At 41.1% G+C, this 17527-nt stretch overlaps 1 protein-coding gene across 2 annotated transcripts in view; it reads right to left on the bottom strand.

Moving 5' to 3' along the window:
• Nucleotides 1-2585: 2585 nt before the first annotated feature.
• Nucleotides 2586-17527, bottom strand: part of ZC4H2 (zinc finger C4H2-type containing) — a 61732-nt gene continuing 46790 nt past the window's right edge. The window contains exons 2-5 of one of the 2 annotated variants that reach the window (XM_025466046.3): nt 8307-8478; nt 6568-6740; nt 5569-5731; nt 2586-4047 (exon numbers count right to left, since the gene is read on the bottom strand). In XM_025466046.3, coding sequence (XP_025321831.1) covers nt 3934-4047; nt 5569-5731; nt 6568-6740; nt 8307-8478 — 622 coding nt within the window. In that variant the 3' untranslated portion in view covers nt 2586-3933. The remainder of the gene's footprint in view (nt 4048-5568; nt 5732-6567; nt 6741-8306; nt 8479-17527) is intronic. The other variant, XM_025466047.3, reaches the window with a different exon arrangement.

Here is a 17527-nt window from a genome sequence, read left to right on the forward strand (position 1 = left end):
TAAGATCAGGAACACGACAAGGATGTCCACCCTCAACACTGTTGAGTAATATAATACGAGAAGTCCTAGTTTCAGCAATCAGACAACAAAAGGAAATAAAAGGCATTCAAATGGGAAAGAAGTCAAACTCTCCCTCTTCACAGATGACATGATACTGTATGTGGAAACCCAAGGACTCCACCCCAAAACTGCTAGAATTCATACAGTAATTCAGCCACATGGCAGGATACAAAATCAATGCACAGAAATCAGTTGCATTTCTGTACACTAACAATGAGACTGAAGAAAGAGAAATTAAGGAATGGGTCCCATTTACAATTGCACAAAACTCTATAAGATACATAGGAATAAACCTAACCAATGAGACAAAGGGTCTGTACTCTAAAAACTACAGAACACTTATGATGGAAATTGTGGAAGACACAGGAGATGGAAAACCTTTCCATGCTCATGGATTGGAAGAATAAATATTGTGAAAATATTTATGCTACCCAGAGCAATCTACACATTCAATGTAATCCTTATCAAAATACCATGGACAACGGCACCCGGGTGGCTCAGCCAGTTAAATGTCTGCTTTGGTTCAGGTCACAATCTCAGGGTCCTGGTATTGAGCTCCATGTCAGGCTTTCTGCCCAGTGGGGAGTCTGCTTATCCCTCTCCTTCTGCCTGCTGCTCTGCCTGCTTGTATACTCTCTGTCATTCTGTCAAATAAATAAATTATATCTTTTAAAAAAATACCATGGAAATTTATTACAGATTTGGAAGAAGGAATCCTAAGATTTGCATGAAATCAGTAAAGGCCTCGAATAGCCAGAGGAATATTGAAGAAGAAAACCAAGCCCAGAGGCATTACAATGCCTGACTTCAGGCTGTATTATAAAGCTGTGATTTTCAAGACACGTGGTGCTAGCACAAAAACATACACAAAGATCAATGGAACAGAAGGAGAACCCAGAAATGGACTTTAAACTCTATGGCCAACTAATCTTCAACATAGCAGGAAAGACTATCCAATGGTAAATGGACATTCAATATATGGTGTTGGGAAAATTGGACAGCCACATGCAGAAGAATGAAATTAGACCATTCTCTTACATCATATACAAAGATAAACTCAAAATGGAGGAAATAAATAAATGTGAGACAGATCCATCAAAATCCTACGGGAGAACACAGGCAGCAACCTCTTTGACCTTGGCCTCAGGAACTTCTGTCTAGACATGTCTCCAAGGGCAAGGGAAACAAAAGCAAAAATGAACTATTGGGACCTCATCAAAGAAAAAGCTTTTGCACAGCAAAGGAAACAGTCAACAAAACTCAAAGTCTATCTAGCAATCTTTAGAATGGGAGAAGATATTTACAAGTTTCTTATCAGATAAAAGGCTATTATCCAAAATCTATAATGAACTTATCAAACTCATCACCCATAAAAACAAATAATCTAGGCAAGTAATAGGCAGGGGACAATGAATAGATATTTCTTCAAAGATGATATACAAATGGCTGACAGACATGAAAAAATGCTTCACATCACTTGTCATTAGGGATGTAGAGACCAAAACCACAATGAAATGCCATTTTACATTGGTGGGAATGGCTAAAATTAACAAGACAGAAACAGCCTATGTGGGCAAGGATGTAGAGAAAGGGGAACCCTATTACACTATTGGTGGGAATGCAAGCTGATACAGCCACTCTGGAAAACAGTATGGAGGTTCCTCAAGAAGTTAAAAAAGAGCTACCTGACAACTCAGCAATTGCAATCTTTTTATCCCAAAGATACAAATATAGTGATCTGAAGGGGCATCTGCACTTCAATGTTCATAAGCAGCAATGCCCACAATAGCCAAATTTTGGACAGAGCCAAGATATCCACTGACAGATGAATGGGTAAAAAATATGTATATATACAAAATGGAATATTACTCAGCCTTTAGAAAGGATGAATACTTATCCTTTACATTGATTTGTATGAAACTGTAGGGTATTTTGCTGAGTGAAATAAGTCAGTCAGTGGAAGATAATTTTATTATTTCACTCCTATGTGGAATATAAGAAACAGTGCAGAGGATCATACGGGGAGAGAGGGAACACTGAAGGAGAAGTCATCATAGAGGGAGACAAACCATGAGAGAGTCTTAAATGCAGGAAAGAAACAGAGGGTTGCTGGAGGGGAAGTGTATGGGGGATGGGGTAATTGGGTGATGAGTGTTAAGTAGGGTATGTGATGTGATGAGCACTGGGTGTTATTTGCAACCAATGAATTACTGAACTCTACATCCCAAACTAATGATGTACTACTATATGTTGGGTAATTGAATTTAAATTAAAAAATACTTAGCTTGAAAGATTGTTTTGAAAATCAAATACAGTCATGTACTTTAAGTGTATTACAGAGGCTTGACACTGAGTTAATATTTAATAAATGGAATTATAATAATAATAGGGCAAATCATTGTGCAGTGGTGTGTTTTCTCTCATCATTTGTAGGGTGGAGAAATAAAAGTGAAGAAGAGCTACCCAGAAGGGGAAACGGCACCACATTTTTTCTGTTACTTGATACTTATAGAAACTCCTCAGCATTCACTCAAATGAACAAATGTTTATTTAAAAGAATTTGTACACATATAACACTCTCACTTTCAAAAAGCAGAGTAACTTTTTATATTATGAATAAACAAACACTGGCAACTTAAAACTATAGTTAAGGAAGGTAGGAAAAAGATCCCCTTTCCCCAGCCAGGGACTGAGACTTGGAGCTAAAGCCAACCTCCATCTCTGTCTTTTAAGTCTGAAAGTGACTTGACTAGAAATCTGATTTTGGTAGAGAGGAGAACTGTAGAGCTTGGGGAGCCTAGTGCCTTTTCTTTTGTAAGGGAAGGCCACCAAAACAATCTATAGGAAAGAGAGTAGCCAGCAGCTGACTTGAGCTGAGGCTGCTTTACAAGAGAGCAGACCCAAGAGAGGGAGGGATGAATGGAGGGGAAATTCCACCCTCCTACCTATGTGAAATGGTTGGCACTCACTTGAATATCAGCTCATGCCTTTAACCCCTAAGATATATCATTGAGAAACTGCCAGAATAATGGGTTTGAATAAAAATGATTTTGAACATTTGGCAACAGAGATGTCAGCCTGGGGCCCCTCTCATTCTAAGGCAGCCTGTACAGTAGAGCCCGATAATCTAGGCAGCAAGTTACATAGGACTTGTGGATAGCTGCAGCTCACTGATTTCACTGTGAGGAAATTCTGTCATTGATTTGAAAAACAAGGGTTATGGGAAAGGCCTGCTGGTCTCAGGATCTCTAGACACACAACCTATACCTGAGAACTTTACCCTATCTGGGAAACTGGCATGGGAGTGAACTCCATAATAGCAGCCAGGCTTCCCAAATGAATAATAAAAGGAGGTCTTGTCCAACTGACCTCTGGGCCTTCCTTAGACAACATGAGATGAGGAGGGGTTTGTGGGGAAGATATATACACCAAGTCTACTGGAAAGTTCAGCAAGAAGACTGTTGCCCCTTCAGAGCCTAATGTAAAAGTATAAGGAGGGGGCACACTGGAGCCTTCACCTGAAACAAGGGCCTCCTCCAGCCCTCAGCGCTTAGGTCCCAGGCCTCAGACACGAGGCAGAGAATCACATCTTGGCCTCTGCCCTTCCCTCAGCATCAAATAAGGGCAGGAGTTGAAATGTGGGTGGGAGAGAAGGGATCATCAGACACACTATCATTAGCACCTGAACCATATCTCTTCTTAAATCAGAAACCCCAAGAGAAGAAAGAAGAGCAAAGGAGAGAGGTTGTGCTTCCATCACATTAAATAGGAAACTTGGTAGAGGTGGGGCAGGGTGGTTTCAAATCAAGAAATTAATCACTCTAGCCATGGAAGGAATTATGAGCAGCAGAGCTCTATGTGTTCTCCATTTCTTCATTCATCTTGCTTCCGTTTTGGCTTTTTGGGGTTCCGGGACCGACTCTTGGCCTTGCACAGAGGACATATAGGTGCATTCCGATGAATTTGCTGATGGCATGACAAGCAGGCCTGGTGGGAGGACACAGGACAAAGAAAGTTAGTGATCAGATTCTTCTAGCCTATGGTTCAGCCTTCTCATCCCCAATGGTCAAGAAAGCAATTGTGATTTCCCAATAGGAAAATGTTATTATCACTTCTCAAAGAGTGTGACCCAAGTAGAGAGATCAGTGCTAGATGTAAGAATGTAAAGGCTATAAAGGGATGAGGGTCCAAGATGGTTATTGAGGAAAAATATCCAGAATTTGGAAATAAGGCAAAATGAGAATTATATATCATTTTAGCATTATATTGGAGCATGGTCCAACGGGCCCTATTAAGGATTAATACTCTAGGACAGATAGCAGTTAACTTTCTCTATGAATATTTTAGACTTTTCAGGTCATGTGGTCTTAGCTACACCTACTCAACTATACCTGTTCTTTATGAAAGAAGCTACAGACAATACATAAACAAACAGGTAGATGTGTGTGTGTCAGTAAAACTTTATTTACAAAAACTGAGAACCAATCAGACTTGGTCTGTGGGTTCTAGTTTGCTGACCCCTGCTCTAGGAGAATGTCCCTTTCTTGACTATTTACTATTGATCAGGGTCCAAACTGTGATTTATGCTAATAAACTACAAATGATTTTTTTCCCAGTAGAGATGCAGATTATTTCTGTTCCAAAGAAAAGATAATCATAAAAGTTACATTTATTTATTTTATTGGACATCAACCAGTTCTGTATTTAATTTTGCAAACTTGGGATCCCTGGGTGGCGCAGCGGTTTGGCACCTGCCTTTGGCCCAGGGCGTGATCCTGGAGACCTGGGATCGAATCCCACGTTGGGCTCCCGGTGCATGGAGCCTGCTTCTCGCTCTGCCTGTGTCTCTGCCTCTCTCTCTCTCTCTCTCTCTCTGTGTGACTATCATAAATAAATAAAAATTAAAAAAAAATTTGCAAACTTATTTCAGCATTCTTTTCCTTTTCTTACTACATAATTAACTGTTTTTCTTTCTTTTTTTTTAATTTTATTTTTATTTATTTATGATAGTCACACAGAGAGAGAGAGAGAGGCAGAGACAGGCAGAGGGAGAAGCAAGCTCCATGCACCGGGAGCCTGATGTGGGATTCGATCCCGGGTCTCCAGGATCGTGCCCTGGGCCAAAGGCAGGCGCCAAACCGCTGCACCACCCAGGGATCCCAATTAACTGTTTTTCAAATGCTTTTGGAACCACCTTTGTAATCCTGCTGACTCCCTCATTAAGAACAAATGTTCACTATATATTTGCACAAGTCTTTCTAACTTAAAAAAAATTATCCTTTGGTAGAGCCTGCCAACCTTCCTGCATTGTAGCCCCATTGGGAATGTGAAGCAGTGAAACCAGCTCGTCTGCTACAGCACATATATACTAACTCTTCCTCTGTGTCCCAAGCAAAGGCTGTTTTAGGAAGGCACCAAATATGTAACTACAAAGCCCGAGTCCTAGCCTTCCGTGGGGCTGCTTGAAGATACCTTGCTTCCTCCACAACCCCTACTCAGCTCACTTACCTTCATAGGTGGGGGCTGTTGCCTGAAGGTGGCTGTCTGCCGAGTGTCCTGCTTTCTAGCCACTTGGAGTTGTTGGGCAGCAGCAGCTGCAGCGGCCAGAGACTCAGGGATGGGGGGCTCCTGAGGCTCCGTCTGCCACTCCGCTTTCTGCTTCTCAAAGTAACTTTGGAAATGAAAGACATTAGTTAGATCATTCTGAAAGCAAGGAGAACCTTGCCCCTCTTAAAGACTCCATGTCACAGAACCAAAGGGGTGGGGCTGTGGCTCACTATAGAAAGTTCCTGTATCCTCCCCAGCACAAGGTTCTTCTCCTTCACTACCTGGCCCATTGTCTGCTGGGAAGGGTAATCCTTCTCTTTGTTGGCTCTGACAGATCCAGAAAATCAAGACTCCCAGGGCTAACAAAGTCCTTAAAGGGCACTTGCTTACTGTTCATCCCATTTACCCTTGCAATATTCTCATTAAGTGTCCCAGACCTCTGCTCACATACCTCTAGGAAGAAGCTCAACACTTCCACAGGCAGCCCGTTCTACTTTAAGAAGTGTGCCTCCTTCTACTAAACTGAACTCTCTCTGTAAGGTGAGTATCTAGGTCTCTAGATAAAGTTCCAGGATAGCACCTGGAGACCATGAAAGCCCAGCCTTCAACATTTTCAAAGGTTTCTAGACACCCCTTCTAGACTTTGACTTGGGAAGTCACCTCTTAAGAGTCACACACACACACACACACACACACACACACACACACACACACAGAGTCATAGACACAGTCTTGTGTTATCAAAATTGCACAAAGAATTTTAAAAGCTTCCCAGTAATACTAGTCTAATCATCCTTATTTTGGTACACAGAGACTTGTCCAAGGTCATACTGACAGGCCTGAAGCTAGGACTGAGAACCATGACTTTAGACCAGGTTTTATGTATGTATATGCGCCTCTGCGTGTGTATGTGTGTGTGTGTTGTATGTGTGTTACAGGGACAGGGAGTAGGCAGCTTACTCCAAAGAGAGCTTCTCTTCCTCTTCACATAGGTCAGGGAGCCTCTGTAGGCCTAGAGTCATGCGTAGGGCATCCACATGTTCCTTCAGTGGCTTATACTCATCATGTAGCCGCCGGGTAGACTCTAGCAGCTTGTTTAGGTCATTCTCAGACTGTTTGATGGTGTTTTCCATCTAGAACACACAGTGAGGTAGGTACAGAGAAAAGACACCAACAATGTCAGCAATGCAACAATGCAAGGCTCTACAGCTAGATGGATAAAATAGCTCAGGGTCCAGAGCCAGACCAATCTATGGTCAAGTCCTTCATTCACCATGTATTATATGTGACTCATCATGCCTGTTTTTTTCATCTTTATAATGGTGATACTAATAGTTCTTATTTCATATAATCTTATGAAGATTCAGTGATTTAATTCATATAAAGCTCTCAGTACAGGGGCTACCAAAGAGTAAAGGTTCAATAAATGGTAGTTATTATACAAATATAGCACCTTAAAGCTAGAATGGCCCTTAGAGCTGATTTAGTCCATCTCACCACCATTTTACAGATCAGAGAATTGAGACTCAGAAAGAAGAAGAAACTTCCTCAGAGAAATACTTCTTAGGGGCAAAGCATAGACAAAGAATAAGGTCTTCTTCCCAAGCCAGTGGTTTTTATCTTAGATCAGTAATTTTCAAAATGTGGTCACCAGATCAACAGCATTAGCATCACCTGAAAATTCATTAGGAATGCAAATTCTCAGGTACAACCTCAGGCATATAAAAATCAGAAATTCTAGGGTTGAATTCAATAATCTATGTTCTAAGAGCTTCTTCCAGGTGACTTTGATTCATGTTTAAGTTTGAAATCCACTAACTTAGATTCTTAGCCTCTCTGTGGGTAATATTTGTAATTTGCATTGGCTTTGTATCCTTTGTTAGTTGGCAACAGTTCATGAGACCCTGGAATCCTGTGATCTTGTGACACAGGAAATACCAAGTACCTACTGTCCAAATCACATTCATATTTCCTTTAAAATCCTAGGCTTGGCAATATCAGGAAATAGGTATTGCCATAGAAATGAGTTTCCTAAGAATAGAAACTTAACTCCTTCAAATGTAATTTTTAAAAACTGCTTCTCATTGTCATAGGCTCAAAGGATTGAAAAGGATCTCCTAAGTCAGCACCTCTAAATTTCCTCCTGGTGCATCAATTTTGCAGCCCAGAGGTAATCATTCAGACTGTGCTTGAATAACTCCAAAAAGTGGGAAACTTATCAACTTAGCAGACAGTTCATTCCCCATGTTCCAAGTATCTCAAAAAGAGACTCTAATGAGGGAGCTACACTTTAGTAAGGTGGCAGAGATTATTTGTTTAGCCTACTCGGAAGCTTTGGAGCCCGTTGAGCTAGACCCCAGAGGCAGCTGTCTGCTCTGATTTACTCCAAGGCTAACTCTCAACTCCCAGACTCCCAGAATGACTGCACATAAGTGCTGAAAGAGACCTTAGAGGTGACTGAATCCCTGTAACAGTAAAGAGAGAAAACGAGGCCTAAGAGAAAAAGGGACTTGTCCAGTGATATTCAGTGACAGAGCCAGAGCTAGATCTCAGAACTCCTGGATTCTTCCATTCTACCACAACCTGATGCTTACTCCCCTAAGTTGGCCACAGTCACATCTCAAGGAGAGGCCACAGTACTCATTACTGTCTATTCAACTAAGGGCCCAGAGGTAGGCTTCAGGCGGCCAGCCACGTACCACATTGATATCAGCATGGATCAGTCGGAGTTCCTCCACATGGGCCATCTTCTCCTGTAGCAGCAAGTCCATCTCCTGCTTATATTCCTTCAGGTGCCTCTCCTCTGATTCAAGAGCCTCAAACTCAGCCTTCAAACGTGCCTTGATTTTCTCCATCTGAAGGGTCTTGTTCCTGCAATTACCAAAAAGCAAGAAACAGATCAGCAGGAAAAGGCAGGAAAATGGTAATAGAATACAGATTTAGCCCTGAGCCAGGGCTATTTTCCTAAGCTTTTCATTCTCCAGGCAGACCCAGCTTGAAGCCATCCTCCAAAAGTTAGGAGATCCATTATTTATTTATTTATTTATTTATTTATTTATTTATTTATTTATTTATTTAATATTGTTTCATGTTTTTTAATAATACATTTATTTTTTATTGGTGTTCAATTTGCCAACATACAGAACAACACCCAAGTGCTCATCCCCTAAAGTGCCCCCCTCAGTGCCCACCACCCAGTCACCCCCACCCCACGCCCTCCTCCCCTTCCACCACCCCTAGTTCGTTTCCCAGAGTTAGGAGTCTTCCATGTTCTGTCTCCCTTTCTGATATTTCCTACCCATTTCTTAGAAGATCCTTTATTCTAAGATTGAAGCTCAGTGGGTCTCAAAAGGGGATAATTGTATTCCTTTATGGAACATTTGCAAACATGGAGGTTTTTGCTGTTAGAATGATTCATGATAAAACACTACTGGCATGTAGTGGCCATAGGCCAGAGACACTAAATAGCCTCTTAATGCACAGGAAAGTCCTACATCACAAAAAACTCCAACCCAAGATGCCAACCATGACCTTTGAGAAACTCCTACAGGAGCACCGTCCATTAAACTTTCTACAATGATGGAAATTTTCTATATCTATACTTTCTCATACAGTTGCCAATACACACATGTAGCTACTGGGTACTTGAAATGTGGCTAGTGCAGCTGAAGAACTGAATTTTGAATTTTATTTAATTTTAATTAATTTTTTAAATTTTAATTAATTTAATGTTATACTATCACACATGGTTAACAGGACTGCACAACTCTACAGAGTCCACCCTTCAGTTCCAGAAGAGGAAGTGGAATGTAAGAACTATAGCTCATTTCTTTTCCTAAAAAATAAAACTTGTATCTGGTTGTTAAATCCCAATTGTATACATTCTGGTTCAGTAATCACACACCTGTGAATTTATTCTAAGGAAATAATTAAGGGAAACAAAACATTAGTACACAGGAATGTTCATTCTGGACTATGGGAAAGACTGCAATATTTGGAAACCATAAAAAGTAATCACTATGAAGACTTATGACATGGAAAATATTGAAGATATGATACTTAATGGAAAAGTGTATATACTTGGATTGCATTTTTCAAAATATACATGCACAAAATATACTGGCACAGTTTCAAGGACCTTTAAGACCATTTGAAGCATGCCTAAATAAAAAGGACACAAAAATTTGGAAGGAGGCCCCTCTAGGGCACATTGTTATCCTCCCGATGGCTCTCTACTTTCTGGTTTTCAGGTACTACCTAGCTGTTATCCATCACTCAGATACTTTCTTCTGCATCAGTAGCTGGCTTTCACCCTTGCTCCAGGCCGTTCCATGGGTGCTCTTGCTCTATACCCTAGACTCTGGCCTCTGGCTTTAGCCTGTTTCTGTCTTTAGTCTCTCTCTCATGGCTCCTGCCTTAAGAGGTGACCCTCAATGGCACAGACCCACAAACAGACTTGTGTTAGGTGGATAGGATAATGGGAGAAATTTTTCTTTATTTATTCAAAAATTCTTTTCATGTTATTGTATTTTGTTATCTAGAAAGGGTGAAAACAAAAGATGGGTGTTATTATCCCATTTCTAAAATAGGAAATTGAGGTTCAGGGTAGCAACTTGCCCAAGACCACAGAACTAGTAAATGGGATGTTGAGATTTGAACACAGGGCCCTCTAACACCACCCACTATGCCACACTAACTGAGTGGGGTTGCCCTGACTAAAGAGCATAAACATAATAAGAGTTCTTGGTATACCTGTTCAACTGCCTTGAAGAGGGTGAAACTGACTTGTATTGGCCAATTAACTAACTATATAGAGCCCCTCCTATCTAGACTTCCATTTTCCTCCTCTACATTACATGTAGAGCAATCTGAATTTTGCCTATTCCTACCCCAATTTACAGATGAGAAAATTGAGATTTAGAGTGAGATATAGTATATCATCCTAAGGCAATCTGTGACAGTGCTCAGCCTACAATCCATTTCTGCAAGCAGAACCATATTATAAAAGGAACATGAGCTTTAGATTCAGACCTGGGTATAAATCTGGGTTCTACCATTCCCTAGCTATCTGTTTTTAGACAATAATAATAACAGCTATATTTATAGTTTATATTTATTGAACACCTATTATGTACCAATTATATAGGATTTTAATATAAACTCTATTTAACAAATATTTATGGGACATTTATCATGAGGCATGCACTATACCAGTTGCAAGGAATAGAACAAAAAACAGAATAGTCTGTGGACAGGAAAATTCATCTAATGACTAAAATGGACCCTGAACACATTGCTACATGAAAAACTATGTGATGAGTAGTAAAGATGAGATGCAGAATGCAATAGGAAGACACAATAAAGGGATATAACAGTCTAAGGGACATTGTAAAGTCAAAGGGACATTCACCAGAAGCTATCCTAATAATCTGTGGATGTGAAAATTGGAGCAAAACCTGGAAAATGAGTAGGAGGTAGCTGGTAAAGTGCACGTAGACACAGAGGAAAGCAGTCCAGGCAGAAAGAATAGCAGGAGCAATTAATTGCCTTGGCACAGAAAAGAAAATGGCACATTAGATGAATTAAACAAAGGTCAGTGTGGCTGGAGCATTTACTATATGAGGGAGGAGGCCTGAGATGAAATTAAGAGGATGCCAGAATATGGCCTGGGGATTGAGATGAGGAGTTAGGACTTTTATCCTTAGGAGAAGGGGGAATCATTGTAGTATTTCAAGCATCAGGAGAGGGACAAAATCTGATTATCTCACTTTACTTCTCTCAGTCTTGGAGAGATTTTTGCTTCTAACAAGGTATGAAAGCAAAACAAAAAAAAAGTGGGGGAGGGGAACAACAACTAGCTGGGCAAAAGCAGTGAGGCAAAAGCCTCCAGGGCAGGAGACCCCAGCCCTGGAGAAGCTGGAACTTTAAAAATCTGCATCGGATTTTGCAGGACAGAAAAGTACTTAACAGAGTAATCTGACAGAATTACAGGAGGAGCAGTGAAGCCGCAAGATTCCTGGAGTCACTATAAAACGAGGGGCAGGGAGGCGGGGCAAGATGACGGAAGAGTAGGGTCCCCAAGTCACCTGTCCCCAACAAATTACCTAGATAACTTCCAAATCATCCTGAAAATCTACGAATTCGGCCTGAGATTTAAAGAGAGAACAGCTGGAATGCTACAGTGAGAAGAGTTCACACTTCTATCAAGGTAGGAAGACCGGGGAAAAAAGAAATAAAGAAACAAAAGACATCCAAGAGGAAGGGGCCCCAAGTAGAGCCGGGCCAAGGCCGGGGCGAGTGTCCCCAGGACAGGAAAGCCCCATCCTGGAGAAGCGGGAGCTTCACCAATCTTCCCGGGTGGAAAGGCTCTCGCAGGGAGTTAGAGCAGGACCCCAGGAAGGGCGGGGATGCCCTCAGGCTCCCTGGGACACTAACAGAGCACCAGCGCCCCAGGGAGAGCGTGCCGGGCTCCCTAAAGGGCTGCAGCTCTCGCACGGCTGGACCCTGGGAACAGCTCGGAGGCGGCTCCGGCAGAGGCTCCGCGCAGGAGGAGGCTGCGTGGCCCCGGGAGTGGCTCGGGGGCTGCTTCGGCAGAGGAAGAGGCTCCGCGCGGAGGGGGCTGCCCTGGGAGCAGCTCGGAGGGGCTCAGGCGGTGGCTCCGCGGACAGGGGGCGTTGTGGCCCAGGAGCGCGAAATCAACAGTGCAGGCCCGGGATCACAGGGAAACGGGGACACAGCCCAGGATCCGGCCTCCCCCCTGGAACAGGCAGAGGCCAGGAGGGCACAGAACAGCAAGAACGTTCCTACCCCAAGCTGAGCAGATTAGCGGCCCGTCCTGGGAGCATCCAGGCCCCTGCAGACTGAGAGCTAGGTAGTTACTGCCTGAGCTGAATCCAGGAATCCAGAGCTGGCCGCCACCATTGTGGTTGTTCCTCCTGGGACCTCACAGGGTAAACAACCCCACTGAGCCTCACAGTGGCCTCACCTGATAAGCAGCTTAAAAATCACTCACTGAGCCCTGCACCAGGCAGGGGGCTGAGCAGCTCCCCCAAGTGCTAACACCTGACAATCAGCACAAAAGGCTCAAAACCCAGAAGACCAGCTAGACAGGCAAAAAACAAATTATTAACCGAGCAGCACAGGAAAGTTCCAGGGGAAGTCAAGGAACTTACAGTATACAGAATCAGAGGATACTACCCCTTGTTTTTTTTTTCTTTTTGATTTCTGTTTGCTTCCCCCCCTTTTTTCTCTTTTTTTCTCTTTTTCTTCACATTCTTTTCTTTTTTTCCTCTTTTTTCTATTTTCATTTCCTTTTCTTCTTTCTCTTCTCTCTTTTTCCTCTTTTCCCAATGCAACTTGTTTTTGGCCACTCTGTACTGAGCAAAAAGACTACAAGGAAAACCTCACCTCAAAAGAAAGAATCAGAAACAGTCCTCTCTCCAGTTACAAAATTTGGATTACAATTCAATGTCAGAAAGCCAATTCAGAATCACTATTATAAAGCTACTGGTGGCTCTAGAAAAAAGCATAAAGGACTCAAGAGACTTCATGACTGCAGAATTTAGATCTAATCAGACAGAAATTAAAAATCAATTGAATGAGATGCAATGCAAACTAGAGGTCCTAACGATGAGGGTTAACGAGGTGGAAGAACGAGTGAGAGACATAGAAGACAAGTTGATGGCAAAGAGGGAAACTGAGGAAAAAAGAGACAAACAATTGAAAGACCATGAGGATAGATTAAGGGAAATAAATGACAGCCTGAGGAAGAAAAACCTACGTTTAATTGGGATTCCTGAGGCGCCGAAAGAGACAGAGGTCCAGAATATGTATTTGAACAAATCATAGCTGAAAAATTTCCTAATCTGGTAAGGAAAACAGGCATTCAGATCCAGGAAATAGAGAGATCTCCCCCTAAAATCAAAAAAACCATTGAACACCTTGACATTTAATAGTGAAGCTTGCAAATTCCAAAGATAAAGAGAAGATCCTTAAAGCAGCAAGAGACAAGAAATCCCTAACTTATATGGGGAGGAGTATTAGGGTAACAGCAGACCTCTCCACAGAGACCTGGCAGGCCAGAAAGGGCTGGCAGGATATATTCAGGGTCCTAATTGAGAAAAATATGCAAACAAGAATAGTTTTTCCAGCAAGGCTCTCATTCAGAATGGAAGGAGAGATAAAGAGCTTTCAAGACAGGCAGGAACTGAAAGAATATGTGATCTCCAAACCAGCTCTGCAAGAAATTTTAAGGAGGACTCTTAAAATTCCCCTTTAAGAAGAAGTCCAATGGAACAATCCACAAAAACAGGGACTGAACAGGTATCATGATGACACTCAACTCCTATCTTTCAATAGTAACTCTGAACGTGAATGGGCTTAATGACCCCACCAAAAGGGGCAGGGTGTTAACTGGATAAAAAAGCAGGACCCATCTATTTGCTGTCTACAAGAGACTCATTTTAGACAGAAGGAGACCTACAGCCTAAAAATAAAAGGTTGGAGAACCATTTACCATTCAAATGGTCCTGAAAAGAAAGCAGGGGTACCCATCCTTATATCAGATAAACTAAAATTTACCCCGAAGACTGTAGTGAGAGATGAAGAGGGGCACTATATCATACTTAAAGGAACTATCCAAGAAGAGGATTTAACAATCATCAATATATATGCCCCGAATGTGGGAGCTGCCAAATATATCAATCAATTAATAACCAAAATTAAGACATACTTAGATAATAATACACTTATACTTGGTGACTTCAATCTAGCGCTATCTTCACTCGATAGGTCTTCTAAGCACAACATCTCCAAAGAAATGAGAGCTTTAAATGATACACTGGACCAGATGGATTTCACAGAGATCTACAGAACTTTACATCCAAACTTAACTGAATACACATTCTTCTCAAGTGCACATGGAAGTTTTTCCAGAATAGACCCAATACTGGGTCACAAATCAGTTCTGAACCGATACCAAAAGATTGGGATTGTGCCCTGTATATTCTCAGACCATAATGCCTTCAAATTAGAACTAAATCACAACAAGAAGTTTGGAAGGACCTCAAACACGTGGAGGTTAAGGACCATCTTGCTAAAAGATGAAAGGGTCAACCAGGAAATTAAGGAAGAATTAAAAAGATTCATGGAAACTAATGAGAATGAAGATACAACTCTTCAAAATCTTTGGTATACAGCAAAAGAAGTCCTGAGGGGGAAATACATAGCAATACAAGCATCCATTCAAAAACTGGAAAGAACTCAAATACAAATGCTAACCTTACACCTAAAGGAGATAGAGAAAAAACAGCAAGTAGATCCTACACCGAGCAGAAGAAGAGAGTTAATAAAGATTAGAACACACAACGAAATTGAGATCAGAAGAACTGTGGAACAGATCAACAAAACCAGGAGTTGGTTCTTTGAAAGAATTAATAAGATAGATAAACCATTAGCCAGCCTTATTAAAAAGAAGACAGAGAAGACTCAAATTAATAAAATCATGAATGAGAAACGAGAGATCACTACCAACACCAAGGAAATACAAACGATTTTAAAAACATATTATGAACAGCTATACGCCAATAAAATAGGCAATCTAGAAGAAATGGATGCAGCTCTAGAAAGCCACAAACTACTAAAACTGGAACAGGAAGAAATAGAAAACCTGAACAGGCCAATAAACAGGGTGGAAATTGAAGCAGTCATCAAAAACCTCCCAAGACACAAAAGTCCAGGGCCAGATGGCTTCCCAAGGGAATTCTATCAAATTTTTAAAGAAGAAACCATACCAAAAAAAAAAAAAAAAAAAAAAGAAGAAACCATACCTATTCTACTAAAGCTGTTTGGAAAGATAGAAAGAGATGGAGTACTTCCAAATTCGTTCTATGAGGCCAGCATCACCTTAATTCCAAAACCAGACAAAGACACCACCAAAAAGGAGAATTATAGACAAATATCCCTGATGAACATGGATGCAAAAATTCTCAACAAGATACTAGCCAATAGGAGCCAACAGTACATTAAGAAAATTATTCACCATGACCAAGCAGGATTTATTCCTGGGACACAAAGCTGGTTCAACACTCATAAAACAATCAATGTGACTCATCATATCAGCAAGAGAAAAACGAAGAACCATATGATCCTCTCAATAGATGAAGAGAAAGCATTTGACAAAATACAGCATCCATTCCTGATCAAAACTCTTCAGAGTGTAAGCATAGAGGAAATATTCCTCAACATCTTAAAAGCCATCTACAAAAAGCCCACAGCAAATATCATTCTCAATGGGGAAATGCTGGGAGCCTTTCCCCTAAGATCAGGAACAAGACAGGGATGTCCACTCTCACCACTGCTATTCAACATAGTACTAGAAGTCCTAGCCTCAGCAATCACACAAAAGAAAGACATTAAAGGCATTCAAATTGGCAAAGAAGAAGTCATACTCTCCCTCTTCGCTGATGACATGATGCTCTACATAGAAAACCCAAAAGACTCTACTCCAAGATTGCTAGAACTCATACAGCAAATGCAGTGTGGCAGGATACAAAATCAATGCCCAGAAGTCAGTGGCATTTCTATACACTAACAAGGAGACTGAAGAAAGAGAAATTAAGGAGTCAATCCCATTTACAATTGCACCCAAAAGCATAAGATACCTAGGAATAAACCTAACCAAAGAGGTAAAGGATCTATACCCTAAAAACTACAGAACACTTCTGAAAGAAATTAAGGAAGACACAGAGAGATGGGAAAATATTCCATGGTCATGGATTGGCAGAATTAATATTGTGAAAATGTCAGTGTTACCCAGGGCAATTTACACGTTTAATGCAATCCCTATCAAAATACCATGGACTTTCTTCAGAGAGTTAGAACAAATTATTTTAAGATTTGTGTGGAATCAGAAAAGACCCCGAATAGCCAGGGGAATTTTAAAAAAGAAAACCATATCTGGGGGCATCACAATGCCAGATTTCAGGTTGTACTACAAAGCTGTGGTCATCAAGACACTGTGGTACTGGCACAAAAACAGACACATAGATCAATGGAACAGAATAGAGAACCCAGAAGTGGACCCTGAACTTTATGGTCAACTAATATTCAACAAAGGAGGAAAGACTATCCATTGGAAGAAAGACAGTCTCTTCAATAGATGGTGCTGGGAAAATTGGACATCCACATGCAGAAGAATGAAACTAGACCACTCTCTTTCACCATACACAAAGATAAACTCAAAATGGATGAAAGATCTAAATGTGAGAAAAGATTCCGTCAAAATCCTAGAAGAGAACACAGGCAACACCCTTTTTGAACTCGCCCACAGTAACTTCTTGCAAGATACATCCCCGAAGGCAAAAGAAAGAAAAGCAAAAATGAACTATTGGAACTTCATCAAGATAAGATGCTTTTGCACAGCAAAGGATACAGTCAACAAAACTAAAAGACAACCTACAGAATGGGAGAAGATATTTGCAAATGACGTATCAGATAAAGGGCTAGTTTCCAAGATCTATAAAGAACTTCTTAAACTCAACAGCAAAGAAACAACCCAATCATGAAATGGGCAAAAGACATGAGCAGAAATCTCACAGAGGAAGACAGACACATGGCCAACATGCACATGAGAAAATGCTCTGCATCACTTGCCATCAGGGAAATACAAATCAAAACCACAATGAGATCCTACCCCGGCAATGAGAATGGGTACTACAGAATTCGTTACTGCAGAGTTGAGGTCTAATGAGGCTGAAATTAAAAATAGATTAAATGAGATCCAACTCAAATGGGATGTTCTAACAGCTAGGGTTAATGAGGTGGAAAAGAGAGTGAGTTACATAGAAGACAAGTTGATGGTAAGGAAGGAAGCTGAGGAAAAAAGAGAAAAACAATTAAAAGCCCAGAGGAAAGGTTTAGG

This window comes from Canis lupus, chromosome X (assembly GCF_003254725.2).
Source record: "Canis lupus dingo isolate Sandy chromosome X, ASM325472v2, whole genome shotgun sequence".
Taxonomy (NCBI): domain Eukaryota; kingdom Metazoa; phylum Chordata; class Mammalia; order Carnivora; family Canidae; genus Canis; species Canis lupus.